Raw genomic sequence first — 18,012 nt, forward strand, 5'->3', positions numbered from 1 at the left:
CAAAGCTGTTTTTTATATACGGGAAGCAGACCACATACCTAAAGCGGCTACACAGCTGCTCCAATAGATTCCACCACGGAGTTAATTACCAGTCTCACCATGGGGAATAACTACATTCAGTTGCCCAGCCACTCAACCAGGCCTAGCCAAGTTGACACACTAAACTTAACCACCACAAGAGTATTAGTACTTTTGCCTAATTTCTCAAAGCATCTTTGGAATTATTGTGGCAACTTACATGATACCAGCAGACTTCCTAACTGAATGTTATGGAAGACAATTCCTATTGATAAGAGAGCTGCTAGCTTCACTGAAAAGCATTCAATTAGATGGAAAACAGATGTTTATTTTTGTCTTATAAAACTCCATGCAGGTTATGTGGTAATTACTTTGAAGAGGAGGATAACAATTTATGTAATCAGTAGGACCCTATAATTACTAATGCATAATTTTGAAACAGCATTTAGTAAAACGAGACCCATACATACACTTTATAACGAAAAAGATGTGTTTGACACCACACTAAATTAAATTAAAAATTTGCATATTTCCTTCCAGGAAATGTGCTAGCTTCATCTGCTTTATTTTGCTTGCCTAATCCCTGTCTACTGCTAGCTCTGTTATAGGATCATGGAATTCCCAAATCACAATGATGGCTGAATGCGGCATATGAACCAGGACTAGAGAAAGCTTCCTTCTCCGTTGTCTAAGATGATCTAGCATCATGCTGAGAGATGCTTTGGAAAGGTACATCTAGGCAACTTGCTTCCACTGATAAGATTATGGCAAGGCTGTACAATCACTGATTTTGGAATATAAGTGTTGACGAAAATTTTTTTAAAAAATTGTCTGCAAATTTCTTTATTACAGATAGGAAAATGGAGGCCCAGAAAAGTGATATGACTTGTGTAACAACAGCAGCTATTTGGAGGTAGGAGTAAGGCAGCATTCACCCACTCAGTCCCAGTCCTATATGAAATCCACCATCTGGTCAGATCACATAAAGTCACTGTTAGACAGGCCACATACTAAATTAGTCCCAGAGATGTGGAACATTTTTGTGGTTAAGTATTTTTAAATTTACATGTAAATTTGCAATGTTAGTAAATTTTTAATGTTGCCAATGATGCATACATGCATGGTATCTCCTGGAGAGATTTTTAAGCTCTGAACATAGAAAGAAATTTGAGTACCAGTTATATACCTTCTCTTTCTCAAAGATGACTACTGAAATTGAGTACCTTAATCAGTTCTTACCTGTGATTCCTGAAGTCATGTCAAGAGAATAATCTATGTCTTCTTCAAAACTCTGGACCTAAGACATCAAAATGCATTAATCTCATTAGAAATTTTTCCACAGTAAATTCATTTCATTTATTTAATTAACCTACATTGAGTGCCTATTATTACTGCTAAGAGGAATAAACATAATTTTCTGACCTCAAATACTTTACAGTTTACTGAGAAGAGATGGCATCGACAGGGTGCCCATGATATCAAAACGGAAACCGAAAGAGTTCAGGGCAGGGAGAAATTATTCTGGGTGGTAGGATCAGAGTCTCTTCCTGGGAGAGAAGACATTTGAACTACTTTTAAATAATAATATTGTTATTCTGGATTTTCTTTTTTTTTTTTTTCTTCCAGAGGACTTTAAATCTTTTGAGAAAAAGTAAATATTTTTTCAATTGTAAGTTTAGTCCTTTGAGGGATTTTGTTACTACTTGATAGCTTTCTGGAAAGCCATTCACAAAATTCATGACTCAATTGCTATATAAGACTTACATCTGTTAAAGCGAATTTAATTTTTAAATTGAGAGAGCAGAATTTTATTTTTTAAATTATTGTTGGTAATTAATAAATATTATTCTGCTAATGAGAATAAAATTATTTTGAAAACCAAATAATAAATACTACTTTTAAAATAGCAATACCTGCTTTCTAAGAAACTTGATAGATTTAAAGTGTTAAAAGTAAGGAAACAGTTACTATTAATATTTTGGACTATTTCTTGGCAGATTTTCTTTTTAATAATTTCATTCTGGATATAGTCTTGTAGACACATTTTTTTTTTTTTTCACTCCAAAATTTGGAAGTTTTTTTTTTTTTCCTTATATCATAAAATTTCTTTGAAAACATCATCTTTAATTATCATATAGCAGGGCATATTTTGAAGGTACACTAATTGAGATGACTGCCCCAGTACATAAATCTAATTCTATAACATACTGCTTGTTTGGGATTAATGTCTGAGTATTGGTGGTGTAGTGCCTAAGGCATTTGACTGCTAACCAGAAGGCTGGCAGTTCAAACCCACCAGCCACTCCTCGAAAGGAAGGTTGAGCAATCTGCTTCTGTAGTGATACTGCCTCGGAAACCCAAGGAGGGGTTGCTATGAGTCAGGCTTGACTCCATGGCAGTGAGTTTGCTTTTTTATTGAAAACTCAATCGAAAGACATAAATATTTAAAATACTGTCGTGCATATGGCCAAAAATAAACATTAACCCAGAAATCAACTGAAGATATACCTCAACAAAGTAAGAAGAAATATTTATTCTCTCTTTTTAAGACTTCAATTCTTTTTTTCAAAGCAGTTACTTGACACTTGTAACTAATCAAACATGCTTTTCAGCATTATTTCTATTGGTTTTGGTAGCACACACCTCACTATGCATTGTAAATTCTGAGCTAAACTTATTAGTTATCACTTTAAAAAAAAAAGAAATTTATTGTAGATATAAAGAAGTTTCCTACCTTGAATTTATAATTGTGCAAGTTTCATGAATATTAAATTTAGTCGATATGTCTGGGAATTAAAAAAATAGGCTCAATTTTACTTTTTGTAAAAGTAAACACAAAAATAGCTTAATTTTTGCATTAAAACCTATGCACGATTTGGTTGGAATCATAATTATGAGAAGTGAGCCAACTATTGCCAAATTCAGTTTTTAGTAGGTCTGTAAGGAAAGCATCATAGATTGATGTGGAGGCAAAATTTGGCCAACCATATTTGATATTTTGATAGCTAGATATTTACGCATATTGGCTCATGTTTTAAATGCCATGAAAATCTGCCAATTTCACACATATTTTTCATTTCTTATAATTGGATTTTTAGATTTGCCATTGGAAACTAAATATTAAATCTGGCATTAGCTTCTTTTTAGGATGCAACCAACCCTGGCTTCCTTTACTTCTCCACTGGTATTGAGTCAAAAAATCTCTTTTCCCCAGGCTGTGTGGTGAGGATGTAATATTCTAAATATACTTTTCGGAAAAACAAAAATCCCAAGTAGTGAGTTTCTTTCACATCATTTTTAGGGCTATCTTTCCCTAACACAACCACACACACACACACACACACACACACACAAACATACACCAGGAAAACATTAAAGGAATGCAATAAACAAAGTTGACTATGAAGTTCAACAGCCTATTCTGTTTTCTAAAAATGTGAATGCTATCCCTAGACTAAATTAAACCTCTTGATGTTAATTGACTCATTCAACAAGTATTTACTGAGTATCAACTATGTGCCAAGAGAATGTGTGAGGTTTTTTTTTTTTTTTTTTTTTGCCATTTTGGTGTCTGATGTATCCTTCCTACCTATATAGACATATAAGCTCACTGCTGTGGAGTCGGATCTGACTCATAGCGACCCCTCCTTAGGTTTCTGAGGTGGTATCACTACGGAAGTAGATTGCCCAACCTTCCTTCCAAGGAGCAGCTGGTGGGTTTGAACTGCCAGCCTTCTGGTTAGCAGTCAAAAGCCTTAGGCACTATATGCATATGCACTTTTTTCCTTAGTAATGGTCATTTATAATAATATTTGAAACTGTTCTGGGCAAAGACTATGTTGAATTTTGTGTTTATTTATAATCTTTGTACTCTCACATATAGACGGCATTTTTTTTTTTTTTTTTTCCTGATAGGTCAGACTGGTTTGAGGCAGAAGAAACTTAAGAAAATAGTAGTAAGTCTAATGAGTCTTATAAATGAGCTGGAGTTTGGCAAAATTTCTTATTTAAATCCTGGCTAACATAGCTGTTTGATTAATGACTTCTAGAATTACTTGCAATCTTTTAGGTAATTTAACTATTAGTTTGGTCATTAAATAAATCTTTGCAAGATAGAGTTAAAAGAAACACTATTTTATAATACCATTTCAGCTTATCAGCAACTAGTCACTTGGCCAAACATATAACTTATTTCTCCATTTATAATTTTAATTTACTTTAATATGTTTTTGATAAAAATCAAAAGCAGTCAAATGCCTTAGGCACTATGCTGCCAGAGCTCCTAAACCAAACTCACTGCCGTGTGTGTATATATCTAGATAGATAGATTGATATATAGAGAGAGCCCTGGTGACTCATTGGCTAAGTCCTCAGCTGCTAACTGAAAGGCTGGCAATTTGAACTCACCCAGTAGTAGTTCTGCAAGAGAAAGATCTGGTGATCTGCTTTGGTAAAGACTGCAACCTAGAAAACTCTTTGGGGCAATTCTGCACTATCACATGGGGTCACTATGAGTCAAAATCAACTAGATGACACCTATCAACAACAATATACATGCACACAGTATACTCACACACACACACACACACACACACACACACACACACAAATATTAGGCCATTAACAGCTATATGTTTTGGGGCAATTTCTTTATCTTTGTTGTTTGGGAAGATCACCAATAGGCATACTGAACTCCTATTAAGGGTAAGCTTCACTTCTCATAAGTTCCTTGATGCTCTCAGGTACAAGACTGGGTTACAAACCCTTCTTTTACTTCCCAGATACCCTAAATATGTCACTATAATTCTGTGAAAACATACCTGTAGGGCTGTCCCTGTTCCTACCACGTTATTGATTTCTGTTCTCACTTTTGCAATTGCATCATAGCTCCCTTGAAGGCAGACTCTGTGCCCAGAGCCCATCATGTTTCCCAGGAGGTGGGGAGCTCAATGAATAAGGAGGGTCCCACCTTGGGATTTGGATAGAAATACTTGCCTTTTCTTTGGATAATTTAGATTAAACCAAACCAAACTCCAAACTCACTGCCATTGAGTTGATTCCGACTCATAGCAAGCTCCTTTGGGTTTCCAAGGCAGTAACTCTTTACGAAAATAGATTTCCCAATCTTCCTTCCATGGAGCCACTGGTGAGTTTGAACCACCAACTTTCTGGTTAGCAGTAAGATGCCTTAGGCATCACACCACCAGAGCTCCTTAATTTAGATTAAAGGTATTTTTTTTTTTCTTTTCTTTTCTCTTCCGTACTTCCTAAACCTAGTTGTCACTATGCATAAAAATTGGTGGGAATGTGTATGTATTTTTTTTTTTGACCAAAAAAAAAAAAAAAAAAAGACTGAAAGGTACAGGTGAAGCTGTTATCTAAATGAGGATAAAGATAAGTGTGAAGGTGGAGTTGAAGGAGTAGAGAAAGTGTATGAAATGGTAAGTGTTAAGCATTTGACTGCTAACCAAAAAAAAAAAAAAAAAATCAGTGGTTTGAACCCACCAGCTGCTCCACAGGAGAAAGAGGCAGAAGCCTGCTTCCATAAAGATTTACAGCCTTGGAAACCCTATGGGGCAACTGTACTCTGTCTTAAAGAGTCTCCATAAATCAGTTTTGACTCCATGGCAACAGGGTTTTTTTGGGGGGGAGGGTGCATGTAAATGTGACTTTGGGAAATAGGATTTTTTTTGGAAGATATTATCAGTTAAATTAAATGAGTTCATACTGAAGTAAAGTGGGTCTTAACTCTAATCCTTTCTGAGTGGTATCTTAACAAGGGAAGAATAGACATGAAAGCAGGGTCACACACCCAGGGGAAGACACCAGGGGAGGTGCCTGCCAAGGAATGCAAAGGATCAGCAGCAGCCACTAGAATCTAGGAGCAGAGGCTTGAGACACTTCCTTTCTCAGAGTCCTCAGAAGTAATAGACATGCTGATACTCTGATTGGGAAATCTAACCTTCATAACTGCGAAAAAATAAATTTATTTTTTTGCAAGCTACCTATTTTGTGACATCTTGTTATGTTAGTCTAGAAAATTATGACACCTAAGTTTCTACTTTGTTCAAGTCCTTGTGTTACTCATTGTGGGGTGGTGGTGGTGTGGGGGAATATTTATAAGAGACATCCCTGGTCCTCAAGGAGCTGAAAGGCTAGTGCAGGAGTTGTCATTGACACAATCACATTCTCTAGCACAACCAGATACTCCCTGCCAAGTCTATGAGAATACTGAGGAGAAGTGGTTAGGGCACATTTCACTGAGTGGGAAGTGACTCAACTGATCCTCAAATAAAGCAAAAATAGAAGAAGTTAGAGAGTAGGTAAAAGCACACTGAGACATTAATAAGACACTAAGCAAAACAAAATCAGAAATAACCTGTGTGAAAAGTATACACACACACACATGAAAGGACATTTTGGTAGACGGTAGGAGATTATAATTTTGCAACAATAGCAGCAACCACCCAAAAATATATGTGTGGTTACATATGCAGGTATGTATACATATATGTGTATAGATATGTATATGTGTGTGCATATATACATGTATATATGTTTATATGTGTATGTATGTGTATGCATATATATATTCATATATAGAATAAAGCATTTAGGGCACAGTTACAGTTACTTCTCAGACATAACCAAATGTCTTGCAGGATTGGTTTTCTGGGTTTGACACCTTAGGACCATAGTCTCATAGCAAAACTTGGTCAGCTGCCATAATATAGTTCATAAAATTTATGTTCTACATCCTAGTTCAGTGAGTAGTGTTTGGAGTCTTAGAAGCTTGTGAGCAACCATCTAAGATAGAATTATCCGTCTTCTTTTCTGGAGCAAAAGAGAAAGAAGGAAACCAAATAGTCAGAGAAGAAAGCAGTCTACAGGACTAACAGTCTACGTGAACCATGGCCTCATCTACCCAGAGATCAGAACTAGATAGTGTGTGGTTACCATTAATGAGCATTATGATTAGGGCCACACTAGATGGATCCTGATAGAAAGGGAGAAAACTGTGGAAAAGAACTTAAATTCTTAAAAAGTCCAGACTTACTGAACAGGTTGAGACCAGAGGATTTTTCCAAGATTTTTGCATGAGACACCCCATAAACCTTGAAAACTATCCCCTGAGGTCACCTTTTAGCTAAATAACAGATTAAAAAAACAAACTCCCTGCCATGGAGTCAGATCTGACTCATAGTGACCCCTCCTTGGGTTTCTGAGGTAGTATCTATACTGAAGTAGATTGCTTAGTTAGCTCATAAAATAAAAACTATTACCAGTCACTGCTGTGCACTTCTTTTAAACAAATAATCTATATGAGACCAAATGGCTGAAAATTACTCTAAAGCAATGGTGAAAGGGTAAGGGGACAGGGAAACCATATTACTGGAAATTAAACTGGATGTTTAATTCTATTCTGGATGAATAGAATTAATGAAAATGTTAACTCATTGCAAATTATGTAACCAATGTCATTGAACAATTTGTGTAGTGATTGTTAAATGGGAATCTAACTTTCTATGTAAACTTTCACCAAGAACATAACTAAATATTATTAAAAAAAAAAAAAAAAGACCTGTGAGTTCATTTTTGAGCAGAGAATAGAAAAGGAACAGGGGAAAGTGAAGGCTGCTTTCATGCCTATTTCTTTCTGATTGAAGGAACTAGAATGACCTCAAATATCCTAGACGAACCATGAGTTGTAGAATAATAAGATGTAATGAGGAGGGGTTAAAAGATGGAGTAATTAAATGAAAGCTGGAATGCAAAAAGTGCCTTGGTGCAGGTCAGTTCCATTGATTAGACACATAGGGACAGCACTGACCTCTTCCATTTCAAAGGAGTCCAGGACTTCACCTACAAGATAAGATAAAGTTTTGAACTTTTTAGTATGAATCAAGTTCTCCTTTTGAGTTCTGTCCTTGACTGGCCTGTCAGGCATACTGGAAGTTAGAGTGTTCTGGGCTAGCCTGGATGAGAGAGGCAACCACTTTTGAAGAAGAGCTTGTGGAGGATGACAAGGCAGTAAGTCACCACAGGCTTGGAGAGACCAGGGCTCTGTCAAAAGAGCCAAATGACTTTGGTTGTGGTTGTTTGCCATCTCTAGTAACTCTGTTCCACACTCCTCTGGTTTTCCAGTTGGGATGAAAAATTCATCTTTCATTTTCAATGACTCCAATGCTTCTGGGTTATAATCCCTTCTTATGCTATATTTGGAAGCTCTTCTTAAGATTTCACCCATTCTTCTTCGATGTTCTTTGGCCCCACTCACTGAGACTTTTTCCACACTCTTTCTTCCATTTTCCTCTTCAGCTTTGTTCTGGAGGATGTTAATATCATTCAGCAAAGATGAGAAGGCATTGGTTACATGGTCCAGGATTTCCAGCTGTCGAAAACGTCCTGAACAATAGATAAATCACAAAATTATTAGACTTACTCTATTAGACTTACTCTTTTCAGTTAAACTGCATTAATATACTCAAAAATGAGGAGGTTGGTTGACACCTGTGATTTTCAAGAAGGGACTTTAAGTTCCTGAAACTCAATTTTTTCTCACTACGTATCACTGATATGGTGATGACTCTCCCACAGAATGAGGTATCATTGTGTTATTGGAAAAGGGACTGCCTTTTATATTTCAAAGATATATAACTATATATTTATATATGCTTATGTATATTCACATATGCTTACAAGTTTTATATGTGTTAAAACTATAAAATGTGTGTTAAAACATAAAACTACAGACATGGGCATAGCTATACATTTATGTATATGAAACTAAACATAAGAGAGTAAACCCAGCTCTTTCACATGATGTGACCTTGAGTTTTATCCCAAAGTTTAATGCTGTATATAACTTCATCATCATCTCCATCATCTCTGTCTACATTGTCACCAATAGTGTGGAAAGAGCCTGGCATATGGGATCAACAGACCTGGATCCAACACTTGTTTGTTAACTAATCACTGGTAGTGTGAACACAGAGTAAGTGAATCGATAGATATATTGTGCTTAGCCTTGTGTCAGTTGCATAATAAGTGGACAGTTTCTTTATCTGGAAAATGACAGTAATAATATATATCTTATGTATCTCTTGTGAACATTAAATCAAACCAGTTCTTCCTCAACTTGTAAGCCTTTCTGGATGATACGGCTTCCATCATTTAAGTAACATTTATGTATTGACTTAATGATAGATCATATGAGAGAGACCTAACATAACAAGGGCTAATTTGTGGATACCAGTTTTGGGGAAAAATGGTGAAAAATATTCTTGTCATCTCAACATAATAAAACTAAGGTAAGGTAATAAAAACAGAATACTTTGTTTTTATTGCACAACCTTCTCTTAACCCTAGAGATAGCTTCAAGTTTGTATTACTCTGAGCAAAGATTAAGGACCACATAGGTGGATAAGGATGCTGTTCTCTGTTCTGTTGTTTGCATCACTAGAGCAATGCTATTGATGCTTCCATGAGCATGTCCTTAAGACCACCTGTTTCTTCACCTGAAGGGGAAAATACTGACTAACCATTCTTCTATTCCCTGAATGTGAGAGTTTCTCACAGAAGCTTGTGATATTCCTTCTACACCTTTAGGAATTCTTGGGTACTGGATGTTTTCAGAAGAAAAATTCTGATTACATCTTTCCCCTAATTTCTGAGAAAGTTTAAAATAAATCAGTCTGGTGAGCCAGAGGGTACAACTGAATCACAAGTCAGCTTTTACGATTGTCTTATATCCATTCCATTGCATATTTTTATACTTAGACTAAAAGAAAACCTATCATTTTAATAAGCTTAGTCAATTGAAAAAGTAAAATAGTCTGAAGTATTGGATGACTGTTTCCTTTTTTTGCCTTTGGGTAGATTGAACAATGGACCAATTAATTTTCATCTCCCCAAGTTTCAACATTTTATATTGACTTTGAATGAGACATAATTTTCCACTCTGTCTTTTGAACAGAAAACAAATTTTATTAGTGTTTGTTTTATATTTGACCTCCTCAGCTTCTATGAGTCAAAAAGTACATTGGTAAGTATTGCATGTAAGGAGCTCTGGGGGTGCTGTGGTTAAAGCATTGGCCTACTAACTAAAAGGTCAGTGGTTCAAACCCACCAGCCATTTCATGGGAGAAAGATGAGGAAATACGCTTCCATTAATATTTAAGAGACTTTAGACTCTATGGGGCAGTTCTGCTTTGTCCTGTGGAGTTGCTATGAGTCTGAACTGACTCCATGGCAGTGGATAATTATTGAACAAGAACAGTTACTGTGCACTATTGTCACAATGTAAGTAGTGGCAGTAAGAGAGGCCAGCAATCACAGGATCAGAGACCAAGTCCTGGTTCCTCCAATAATGCATGTGTCAATTGCAGCTGTAAAATATTTATTTCACAGATAAGCCCAAACACTACTTAAATACTGATGTTATTACTTTCCCAAATAATGAATTGATCAAAGAACTTATATCTCTGTTCTACTTGGAGATCACAAGTAAAGAAACATATTAATTTATTCTAAAAAATAAAGAAACATTACATTGCAATACCTCCAGAGTTATACACACTTAAAAAAAATCTCATAGCTGTGCTTCTGAGACCCATGGCACACACATAATGATGAAAAGAAACTAAACTGAAAAATTCCAATGAACTTTTGGCTCCAGTCATTTGTTTGAGAAAAACACTTTATCTCATTTGATGTTCATTTTGGTGGATCTATTTATTTATTTATTTAAAAAAGTGATTTCAGAAAAAGAGTTTTAGGAATTTTCCCAAGTCTGGAATTCCTCTGACTGTCCCATGGAAGAGATGTCCTCAATGTTCTTCTATGACAGTTTCTATATTTAACTGATTTTGGAATTGCTATACTCTACTCCTTATGCATAGCAAGAGTTCACCTTAAAATATTAAATAAATTCTAAATTAAATAAACCTGTTTAACTTGCATCTTTCCACCAAATTATATGAACACAGTACACATATCCCAACAATATCCTTAGTAATGTTCTAGAGAAAAGTACTTTATTAGGAGCTCTGGTGGCATAGTGCCTAAGGCATTTGACTGCTAACCAGAAGGCTGATTAAACCCACTAGCCACTCCTTGGAAGGAAGGTTGGGCAATCTACTTCCCTATTGATACCTCCTCAGAAACCCAAGGATCAGACTCTATGGCAGTGAGTGAGTCACAAGTTGGTGAGAAATAGCAGCATTCGTAACAACTATGAAGTTTAAAAAGACCTGATACTGTCATGGATTCCAACTTATAGCTACCCTATAGGATAGAGTAGAAGTGCTCCATAGGGTATCCAGGCTGTAATCTTTATGGAAACAGTCTGCCACATCTTTCTCCCACAGAGAGGCTGGTGAATTCAATCTGCTGACTTTTTGGTTAGCAGCCAAGCACTTAACCACCATACCACCAAGTTCACTATAAAATTTAAACATACTTATTCCACAGATCTGGAAGTATGACAGAAAACTCATTGATAACATCACTTATGGGTCATGGTGGAATAGGTAATGTTCTAAGCCTCATATATGAGGAAATGGAGGCTTTAACTAAAAACACATGATGAGTGTTATCAGGGCCTGCCTGGTTTCTCTGCCTCCTGGTCATGTGGCTATGATCAATATTTGTGCTGCTCACAACTATGCCAGCCTTTTTCCTTTTGGGCACATGGTAGGACTGCAGATCCACTGTGGACCCCCTTGAAGGTTAATGTGACTACATGGCTTATATTTGCCAATGAAATCTGAGCATCTCTGATACATGTAAGTTCTGAAAAGAAAGATTTGGTTCTCCATTTCCACACATCACTGGTCATGGCAACCAGTGATGTTCCAGAGGGTAGAGTCAGGTCCCTGCGGGAGGACAATATGGAGTAGAATCCCCCAATCCCCAAACATACATATCATATCATAGTGATATATGGAATGATCAAGAAATAAATCTTTTCTGTTTCAAGTCATGGAGACAAAAGAGTCCATCACCACTGCACGTGACCTCCTAGTCCATTCCAGTGGTCCATCTGGACACACACTGCCATTGTTGAGATGCAACTATCACATGGTCCTCACTTACCATACAGGTTAGGGTTCTCAATGTCCATCCGCTGCTTTTGAGCTTCAAGAAACACATGGATGTTGATTCCTTTGGCTGCAGAGCCACAACAAAGGAATCTAGCTGGGATTTGTGTGCAGATGTCCGGCTCATCAGCACCAAACCCCAGGTCCAAGAAAATCTCCACAGGATCTTTTTCCCAAAATTCCAGCCATTCAGGAATGCTGCAGGAAGTACAGGAATATCTTTATTCAGAAGCAATTCACTTAAATAAAAGCCATTTTTCTAGTCATCTCAACTATTTAATCTTGAAGAAATTCAGTGATAGAGGGTCACAGATAGGCAAACAGATGGTGTGCTTATCAATGCTTCTATATAGTTTAAAGGAGCCCAGGTGGCACAATGATTAAGCACTCAATAGACAACCAAATGGCCAGGGATTTTAAGGTACCAGCCACTTGGCAGGACCACCTGCTTCTGTGAAGATTACAGCCTGGGAAACCCTATGGGACAGTTTTATTCTCTCCTATATGGGAGGGTGCTATGAGTTGGAACTGAATTGATGGCACACGATAACAACAATATATACTCTGTTGGTTTTCTGGGGAGCTCTGGTGGTGTAGTGCCTAAGGCATTTGACTGCTAACCAGAAGGCAGGCAGTTCAAACCTACCAGCCAACGCTCGGAAGGAAGATTGGGCAATCTACTTCTGAAGTGATACTGCCTCAGAAACCCAAGGAGGGGTTGCTATGAATTGGATCTGAGTCAACGGCAATGATTTTTTGGTTTTTTGTTTTGTTTTTTGGTTTGGTTGGTTTTTTGAACTATGGATGGCTTACACATTGCTATGATACTGGAAGCTATGCCTCTTGTATTTCAAATACCAATAAGTCATCCATAGTGGGCAGGTTTCAGTACAGCTTCCAGATTAAGACAGATGATATTCTACTTCCAAAAATTAGCCAAGGAAACTCCTTGGATCAAAACAGAATATTGTCTAATATATTGTTAGAAGAAAAGTCCCCTATGTCAGAAGTCATACAAAATACACAGTGACTGCAACAATGTACTCAAGCAATCCATGATAGTGAAGATGTGCAGGAGCAGACAGCATTTTATTCTGTTGTGCATGGAGTTGCCATGACTTGGAGCCAACTTAATGGCAACTAACAACAACAACAAATATATATTTACTTAAAGGACAGTCCCTCCACTCCTACTCAGAAACTGTTTGCCTTTACTTTATGTGCGATACCAATGAACTTAGTTATCTGATTTTCCAGTTCACAGTAGTCATGTGTTAAGTTACAAGGGCAAGAAGATTATAGGGTAGCAGCCAGAGACAGTGCACTGACCACTATAAAGAAATAGAGGTAGATGGCAAGGAAGAAAACTGGAAAAACAATCAATAGTGACCCAAATAAGAATATTTATAAAGAGCATCAGTCTGGGGCATCCTCATCTATACATATCACCAAATGTAGACCACAAGGACTGATGTTTACAAATAGTTGTTTTAAGTCCCTAGATCAGTAGGGTTAAAATGTGTCCTTTTTATTTTTTTGATTTTGTTGAGAAACAGGCAATGCTTTTTCAAAATGTTTTGTTCAGTTCAGTTTGGGCACTTAAAACAACACACACCATTTACCTGGAAATTATATTTATGTATAACAACTCACCTCCCAATTACTGAACTTCTCTGTTAATAGGCTATTGATCTTTTAAAAAATATGGACTCTATGGGAATCAGAACTTTTCATGAGGTTTTATTAGTTTTGTTCAGCTCTTGAGATTTGTGTTTACCTTTCTAAGCAACATCATTATACTTATCTGAGATATTTTAGATAATTATACTTCCATGATTCCATAATTTAAATTGGACTAATTGCAATTCATTTACTTAACTACCCACCAGCCACTCCTCAGAAGGAAGATGGGGCAATCTACTTCCACAGTGATACTGTCTCGGAAATCCAAGGAGGGGTCACTATGAGTCATATAACTTAACAATAACAATTCACTCAATTGACAGCAGCCACCTATACCCTCATTGGGCAGGTCCACTTATCGAACACCACCTAGCATGACATTCCCACAATCTAATGTGACATAGGGATCTGTTTCTTTGCCCCTTGATTTGATCAAGGATGAAAAGGCAATCCACCATTACTGTGGAGTTTAAATGGCTCAGCTTGGACAATTAATCATTGGAATTAACTGGACATTTGGAGGTGGCATATTACTTTATTATATTGACACACACCTAAGTATAAAAGAAACTTAATAGAGAAAAAAAATTCTTGTGAGAAATCTAAATTCTACCTGAAAGATTTAATCTGTTATTATATCAAACTCATTGTGCAAATTTTCATTCCACTCATTTATACAAATATTTATTGAACATCTGTCATGTTATGGGCTTTATGCTAAGCACCCAAGGCAGAAAAATTAACAAAGACATAGTCCCTTTCTTCCAAGGCTCACAGTCTCAGGGCCAAAAATGTAATTATTGATTGATAGTCATTAAACATAATTTCAGTGTTATAATGTTTAATTTATACTTACCTATGCAAGACTCGATGGCACATAACAACAACAACATGCAAGAAATACATGAAATACACTTACTTTGTTGAAAAATTACAATATTACATTTTAGGCTATCTTCTTTTTTAGCCATAAACCAAAAAGTCCAAACATGTTGCTGCTGGGTCAATTCTGACTCATTGCGACCCTAGAGAAGAGTAGAATTGCCCATAGAATTTCCAAGGCTGTAATCTTTATGGAAGCAGACTGCCACAGTTTTCTGGTGGATTCAAACTGTCAATTTTTTCTTGTTAGCACCTGAGCACTTAACCATTGTGCCTCTGCAGTTCCTTTCCCCTTTGTCCATAAGCTCCACAGATCCTAACCCTCACCAATCCAGACACCCTTCCTGCTAAATTTATGTGAATCCTTCCAGATATTTTTCTATGCAGTTACATACGCATTCTTTATAGTTCTCCCTTGTTTGCTTGTATATTTTTCTGTTTTGTCTTTTCTTTAAATACGACTTGAAGAGTTTCCTATGTTATCATGTGTATCTCTACCCATTCCTTTTGTCAACATACATGATTCCATAAAATGGATTGAACAATAATTTATTTGACCATTTTCCCATTGATAGATATCTATCCAGCTTGTTTCCAATTTCATGGACTCTTTTATTTTGCTCTTGCAAGTTGGAGTTTAGAAAGCCTGTATTCATTCTCTCATCCATTCATTCATCAACTATTTCTCAAGTGCCTATTTATAATTGCATGAAATCCATTGTTCCACAGAATGATTTCTCTGGATGACAAATGCCTGGGAATCACATACCTTTGTGGTATACTTGCAGCAGAATAGCAAGAATTGAAACTGGTCCCTCTGGATAGGGTGGGAGTTTCTGAAAATTGATGGAGAGATCTACAGTGGGGAAAAAAGACCAGGAAATACCAATGATGAAATGTGTTGATTTAGATCGTCCCCTGGGAGGTCATTGCGAATCTTTCCCTACCAGAGCAAATATTTGCATTTCCTCTTAGTTTCTAATAATGCCACAATGGACACGCCTCTGAAGAAGAGAGTGTGTGCAGCTGAAGAGCTGCTCCTCTTTCTGAGAGCGTTGTGTTGCAGAAGGTGTGAAAATTTAGGTGTTAGGTGCCCGCTAGTACTCATTATAAAGGTGACAGAATGTCTCGCTTTTGACAGATGGCAAATCATTGGGGAACCTTTCAGGAATATAGCTTTGCTATGCACTAACTTTTGGGAAGAAGTTAAAATTATGTGATAAAAAAAAAAAAAAGGTACAGCGACCAGCCACTGAAGCGATTCTGCATTAATTCTCAGAATGGGGAAGGGTTTCATATTGCATGGCTAACGATCTCTAAGGTCGTCTCCAGGGCTCCTTTGATTGTCCATCCATTTGCAATGGAAACAAACTTCTTTGCCACAAAATAAACATCAGCCTATTCTCATAAGCCTGAATTACATTTTTTTTTAATTGTGGTAAAACATATGTAACAAAACGTTTGTCATTTCAACCATCTTTATGTAAACAGTTCAATGACATTGATTACATTCACCATGTTGGGCAACCATCACCACTATCCATTGCAAATCATTTTAAAGTACTTCCAAATAGAAAAGAACTCTGCTATAATACAGTTCGGTTCTGTATAGCTCAGATATAGTATGGATCAGATCTAGTCCCATTAAATATAACAGGCAGTTGACATAAAATTGGAAATTATCAAAGAAGATATCAGCCTTCCCAAGCAGATTAAGTTATCTGGTGGCTCTCATTAAAAACTACTTGGGCTACTGGATTTGTCTTAGTCCTGGTCACATTTAGTAATAACAGCTGGATTCTTTCTTCAATTGCTTTTTTACGTTAAGTCTGAGAAATTTCATGTTTCTGTGTAATAAAAACTCTGGTTTTAGCAGACAATTGAGCTTTCTGGAAATTTTGAAGAAAGGTGGAAGACAAACTGTCACTTATTTCCTCCTTCAGTTGTATTCAGTTTACTATAATTTCTTTTTCACTCTGGGTTTGAGGGTTATACCTTATTCTTTAAGTTAGTTGATGTCTATAAAAGTCATCCAGAAACAGACCTGGCCTAGATACAGGAAAATCCATGTGTTGCCACAGGACCAATGAAGCCATGGGAACAGAAACGAGCCCCTGAATCTGGCTTTCATTGTTCTCATCAACAAAATGAGAGAGTTGCCTAGGAGATTTTGTGGTCCCCATTAGCTCTATGCAGCGTAGTGCCTAAGGCCCTCGACAGCTAACCAGAGGGCTGGCAGTTCAAACCCACCACCATTCTTCAGAAGGAAGGTTTGGCAATCTACTTCCATAGTGATACAGACTCAGAAACCCAAGGAGAGGTCGCTATGAGTCGGGTCTGACTTAATGGCACATAACAACAACATTAGCTCTATGATTCTATGAGTAGCAAAGGCAACCAACCCATTAAGAGAGAAAAATTAAGACAAATAACATTTTTGGCATGAACTATTAGGAGCAGAAGGGATACTGTATTGACTGACTATTTGGTTTTTGGAAATTGTTGGCATTATGTCCTGTGTTAAACATTTCAGGATAAGCTTAATTGAGTCTATACACATATATTTGAGTTCACTCATGGGCTGTCTCATACAGCCTTATGCATATATTCTATACTGTTGATTTCCTCCCCATGCTTTCCCTGGGTGTGTTCCATTTTCTGCCTTTCTCTCCCTTCCCTCCATATATAAATGTCATAAACAGATTTGACAAGACAGCAGTGGGGAATGACATTGATGTTTTAATGGAACTTACAAAAATTGGTTCCTTAGCAGCTTTTGGTAAGCCACAAATTTGGCAGTTTAATGGAGAGAGAATCTGCTAGATTGGATTCTACCCTTTTGGAATATTAGGGGAAATGCCAGAAAGTTAAGTCCTGGCTTTGCCACCACCTGGCTATGAGACTTTGGAGAAGTCATTTTACCCCTCTAGTTTTCAGTATCTTCACTTGAAAAAATAAGAACATTTAACTTTTTCCTGCCATAAAGGCTATTGGATGCATTCTTTAGAAAGATTCATGGGAGAGTTCCGGCAAGATGGTGGACTAGGCAGAAGGACTGCACAGATGCTCTTCAACAAAGAAAAGGGAAAGCAATTAACACAGACACAGAAGATAATCTTGGACCCCTGAGCCTTGAAGGGAAGGATACAAAAGTGGACTAAACCCCAATTAGCAGAAGAATTTGCATGACAATACCAAAAAAGGAGACACACAGACCTGCGGTCTAGCAGCAACCTGAACAACCCTGATGGCATATATGACACAGCTTGGAGATTCCCGAGTGGTGGTAGGACCTAAGAATTGACCCAAAAATCACCCTGCTAGCCAG

The 18,012-nt window shown here is 37.0% G+C and overlaps 1 protein-coding gene across 1 annotated transcript in view; it reads right to left on the minus strand.

Moving 5' to 3' along the window:
* Positions 1 to 18,012, minus strand: part of ITPRID1 (ITPR interacting domain containing 1) — a 122,055-nt gene that overhangs the window by 84,214 nt on the left and 19,829 nt on the right. Inside the window, exons 5-8 of the mRNA XM_007945336.2 lie at positions 15,454 to 15,540; positions 12,115 to 12,317; positions 7,850 to 8,424; positions 1,258 to 1,315 (exon numbers count right to left, since the gene is read on the minus strand). Of these exons, the coding sequence (XP_007943527.1) occupies positions 1,258 to 1,315; positions 7,850 to 8,424; positions 12,115 to 12,317; positions 15,454 to 15,540 (923 nt within the window). The remainder of the gene's footprint in view (positions 1 to 1,257; positions 1,316 to 7,849; positions 8,425 to 12,114; positions 12,318 to 15,453; positions 15,541 to 18,012) is intronic.

This window comes from Orycteropus afer, unplaced genomic scaffold (assembly GCF_000298275.1).
Source record: "Orycteropus afer afer isolate SDZICR_OR568_19922 unplaced genomic scaffold, OryAfe1.0 scaffold00008, whole genome shotgun sequence".
Lineage (NCBI taxonomy): Eukaryota > Metazoa > Chordata > Mammalia > Tubulidentata > Orycteropodidae > Orycteropus > Orycteropus afer.